This window comes from Eriocheir sinensis, chromosome 21 (assembly GCF_024679095.1).
Source record: "Eriocheir sinensis breed Jianghai 21 chromosome 21, ASM2467909v1, whole genome shotgun sequence".
In the NCBI taxonomy this organism is placed as follows: domain Eukaryota; kingdom Metazoa; phylum Arthropoda; class Malacostraca; order Decapoda; family Varunidae; genus Eriocheir; species Eriocheir sinensis.
In genome coordinates, this window is record NC_066529.1 from 12,727,774 (window position 1) to 12,732,498 (window position 4,725).

A 4,725-nucleotide genomic window follows, 5' to 3' on the forward strand; every position below is an offset into this window, starting at 1 on the left:
TTCTCTGTTAACTCGGTAACGCGGCGCCTCCCTCCCCTTCCTGCCCGTAGCCCGGACACGTTCATTGGGGGAAAGGAGACCGATTCACCTTGAAAGTAAATAACATTGTTTTTTGCCTTAATTCGCTCCTTCTTTGTGCGACAGCGTGGATGGCACTGTTTCCTTTTTTTTGACCGCCAGCGCAATTTCACTATTATATATATATATATATATATATATATATATATATATATATATATATATATATATATATATATATATATATATATATTCCTGTAAAAAAAACATGAAGAAAATATGTATAAATAACATTCAAAGGGTAAACAATCCGAATATTACATGACACTGATACTCTACTCAAACTATTACCACAAAAAAGTATCAGTCAAAAGCTAAACAATAATAAATAGCTTGCTCACTTTTGAGTAATGTATTGGGGTTAATGCAAGACGTTATTTTATTCTGCTTTGCAATTTAGAATGTTTTAATAATGTAATGCGTGTATTAGTAAAACATGCCAGGACTCTTGTCACGAGGATGTGTGGGGAGCAGGGGAAGTAAGGAGGAAAGTTATGGGGGACCCGTGAGGGAGAGAGCGGGTGAAGGCAGGCGAGGAGGATCTGGATCAGCGCATAGCGGGTCGGATTGCAAGGACATGGTCGGGTGTGGGGTATATAAGAGGCTGACGGCGTTCTGATTCCTCACACCGCGGCCACCTGCCCAGCCCACCTCAACATGGCTCGATGGACTAGCTTGGTAAACACTCAGCTTTTTCACAGTTTATTCCACTATCATTTCAATACCATAAACACCTCAAACTCCAGCACACTCCTCAATTCAGATGTGTTCCCAGTTATCCTGTTATATAACTCACCACTCCCATGCAAAAACGCTCAACCTCTCACCATGAGGCTAATCATACAAAGCTCTTTTCACAGCTTATTCCTCCTTGCAGGCGCTGTTGTCTGCGTTGGCGGTTAGCGCGCTGAGTTCGCCAGAGCCAAATGGCCAATACAACATTCCCCAGGTGGGCACAGGGCGCCGCTCCCAGTACTACGTTTTGCACGCGGACGGCACTTTCAAATACGGCTACGACACGGGCGAGGGCGCCTACGAGGCGGCCAAGCAGCACTCGCCCGGCCAGCAGCAGGGAGAGTTCGGATACGTAGACCCGGACGGCAACCACGTCAGGCTCGAGTACAGGGCTGACGAGGGTGGGTTCCGCCCCAGCGGAACACACATCCCCGTCGCCAGTCCCGAGTTTTACGCCGCCCACGCCGAGGCTCGCGCGCGCCCACCCTTCCACGACCCTCTCGCTCAGACCAACACCGACGCTTCCTACGGCTTCCAGTTCGCCGAGGACGGACTCTCCCGCAACGAGCAGAGTGACGCCGACGGGAACGTTCGCGGTTCCTACGCCTACACGGACGACGAGGGACGCACCCGCTCCTACACCTACACTGCTGGCCGCGGTATCGGGTTCGTCGTCGAGGGCAGCGACCTTCCCCAGGCGCCACTCGCCCCTGGCGAAACTCCTGCCTCCACCAGGCTCTCCTCTGGCGCTGGTGCCGCCGCCGCAGCCGCCGCCGCCGCTGCCGCCACCTTCCGCGGCGCGGGCTCCAGGACACCACAGACTCCCTTCACCCAGACCTTCCGCACCTCCCACACCGCTACCTCTGCTGGCCGCCCAGCCACTCGTTTCACCGGATTCGCCGCAGGGGGCGCTGCTGCCGGGGGCGCCGACGTCCGCAGGGGACCCGACGGCTCTTACTCCTTTTCTTTTGACGCCGGAGACCACGACCGCTCAGAGTCTGCTGACGCCAATCTCAACGTCGACGGACAGTTCTCCTTCGTTGCTGACGACGGCGTCAGGCGCCGCGTCGACTACCAGGCTGGCAGCGGCATCGGCTTTGTCGCCTCCGGGGATCACCTGCCGCAGCCTGTTCAGCCCCAGCATGGCGCCGGAGCAGCCGCCACCTCCTTCCGCAGGGGATCCTCCACCACCTTCCGATCCGGCACCGGCTCTGGCGCCGCCCCGCTCCGCCCCGCCTCCTCCACCTTCACCGGCTTCGGCGCCACTCGGTACGCAGGCGAGTTGGCCAACACCCGCAGCACTCTCAACCCCGACGGCAGCTACTCCTTCGCCTACGAGACGCCCACCCACTCTCGAGCCGAAACCGGGGACGCTAACATCAACGTGGACGGCAGGTTCGACTTTGTGGCTCCCGACGACGGCCAGCGCCGCGCCATCAGGTACGAGGCTGGCGCAGACACAGGCTTTATTGCCGAGGGTGACCACATTCCTGTCGGCCCTCCGGTGCCCGGTGCCCCCAGCGGCCAGCCCACCGGAAGGATCGTTCCCGTGCAGGAGGTGCCCTTCATCGACCCTTTGGCTGACAGCAACGCTGACGCTTCCTACGATTTCGCCTTCGAGTCCGAGCAGTACTCCCGCTCCGAGACCGCCGACGCCGACGGCAACGTGCAGGGCACCTACACAGTGGTGGACGACGACGGCACGCGTCGCACCTACCGCTTCCGCGCCGGCGAGGGCGTCGGCTTCGAGACCGAGGAGGTGTCCACCTCCCGCGGCCCCCGGCCGTCTCGCCCCGGCGCTGGCGCTGTGACCTCCTTCAGGACAGCAGCAGGTGCCGCTGCTGCTACTGGTGCCGGAGCTGGCGCTGGTGCCGGAGCTGGCGCTGGTGCCGGTGCTGGTGCTTCCTTCCGTTCTGGCGGCGCCACCTTCGGATCGGCCGCCACCAGGGGCGGCGCAACTTCCACCACCTTCGGCTCAGCAGCCACCAGGGGCGGCAGTGCCCGCGTCACGTCCCACGGCAGTCACAGGAGCGTCAGCACCTCCGACTACCAACTCAACCAGTACGAGGCTCCCAACGAGCGCGGCAAATACGGTTACGTCCTTACCTTCAATCGCTGATGAGCAGCGGCTGCGCTTGCCTGCTGGGGGCGCCGCGGCGTGCCTCCACTCACCGCTTCCTTTGCCTGTACATATACATTCACCTTCTTTCCACACCACATCAACCTCACTTGTTTCTTAACCTAATATATTATGCAATACTGGTCGATTGTTTGACCGAATATAAATCGTTCTTTAGGATTACGTGCAGGAAAAATGAAATAAAGATGATGTGCAGACTGAGGCATTGTATTATTTTAGCATGATTAAAGTCGGAACCGAAAGTCGAAATATATTATCTCGGTGCGTGCGACGTTTACATTTATTTTGAACGACGGCCCATATCAGTACCACCAAACATAACTGCCAGATACCTTTTTAGGTTGTCTTCATTGAAAATTCAATTTTCCGTATTCTTGTCAGCATCACCTTCATTCTAGCTTAAATATATCTGTGCACCGCTACTACCTCCAAAGCGGGTACCACTCTTAAAAATTACAACTGATGACCAAAACCCTTATTTCGCCTTCATCAAAATCGTCATGACCATTATTAGCATCGTCAAGTTAAAATAATGTATTATTCTGTAGCATTGAGAAGCGCTTAATGAAAACAAATTTTGACAAGTCCAACTGATAGAATAAACCAATCATACGTGTCTGCTTGCCTATAGAACAACTCAGGGAAAAAATGTAACGATGCAGTTTGAAACAAGTTTACATATACACCTGAACTCTAAATGTCCACAAATACATAATCCACCCGTGGAAATCTGCTTATTGGTGTCTAATCTATCTGAAACCCTCTACACATCCTTTATCAATCAGTCTCCTTCCCTCGATTATGTTCTACTTTATTTCATCATCTAGCAACGAAGAAACGCCTCGACGATTCTAACAAATCTTTAAATCAGTTGAATCAGTCCTCAGAATCTACTCCCTTTCGTTTTCTGTTCAAAGCGGCGCCTCCATCAGAGAAAACCATTCCATTTTTGAGTGTAAGGGGGACACGCTCCTTCTTCTTGGCGAGCAAATTGCACCTGGATCACGCACAGTTAAAGTTTTCAGAATACTGGAGCCAATGAATGCAGGTAAGGGATGAGGAGGGAGGGGGGGGGTATTGTGCTGGGGTCTTACGACGCTGATGTGAAGGAAAGGGAGGAAAGGGGAGGTGAGGGAGGAAAGGCGATTAAGGCGAGGAGAGGGAGGAAAGAAGAGAGGGAGGCAATACTGTGTGTGTGTGTGTGTGTGTGTGTGTGTGTTGTTCCATCGATCATCCAGGGCTGTACGATGAATACGGTGAGGGCATCTTGAATTAGCTATTCATTATTTACTCTCTCTCTCTCTCTCTCTCTCTCTCTCTCTCTCTCTCTCTCTCTCTCTCTCTCTCTCTCGTGCCCTCCACCCTCCCCGCCGGTCTCTTTGATGTCCTCTCACCTTTGTGTGGGCAGAACTCTTCTACAGGCGGGGGCTTTCAGGTGCCGGCGAGCACGTGCCTCCTCCTCCTCCTCCTCCTCCTCCTCGGTCTCTACTTCCTCCTCCAGCCCCTGGGGTCCAAGCGGCGTCCTCACCTTTTCTCAAGTTTTTACCTCCCTCTCTCGCTCCTCCTCTCTCCTCTCTAACTCGCTCTCCTCCCCCAAGCCAGAAACCCTCCAGGCTGCATTCTGTGGAGGTTAATTATTATTTTTTTCTTTTATGTTTTGCCTTTGTTCTCTCTCTCTCTCTCTCTCTCTCTCTCTCTCTCTCTCTCTCTCTCTCTCTCTCTCTCTCTCTCTCTCTCTCTCTCTCTCTCTCTCTCTCTCTCTCTCTCTCTCT

At 53.9% G+C, this 4,725-nt stretch overlaps 1 protein-coding gene across 1 annotated transcript; it reads left to right on the top strand.

Annotated features, from left to right (window-relative positions):
- Positions 1–487: 487 nt before the first annotated feature.
- LOC127001702 (fibroin heavy chain-like) lies at positions 488–3,154 on the top strand. The gene is made up of 2 exons (XM_050866751.1): positions 488–756; positions 956–3,154. The coding sequence occupies exons 1-2, from the start codon at positions 736–738 to the stop codon at positions 2,930–2,932; spliced, it is 1,998 nt and encodes a 665-aa protein (XP_050722708.1). The 5' UTR covers positions 488–735; the 3' UTR covers positions 2,933–3,154.
- Positions 3,155–4,725: the final 1,571 nt, after the last annotated feature.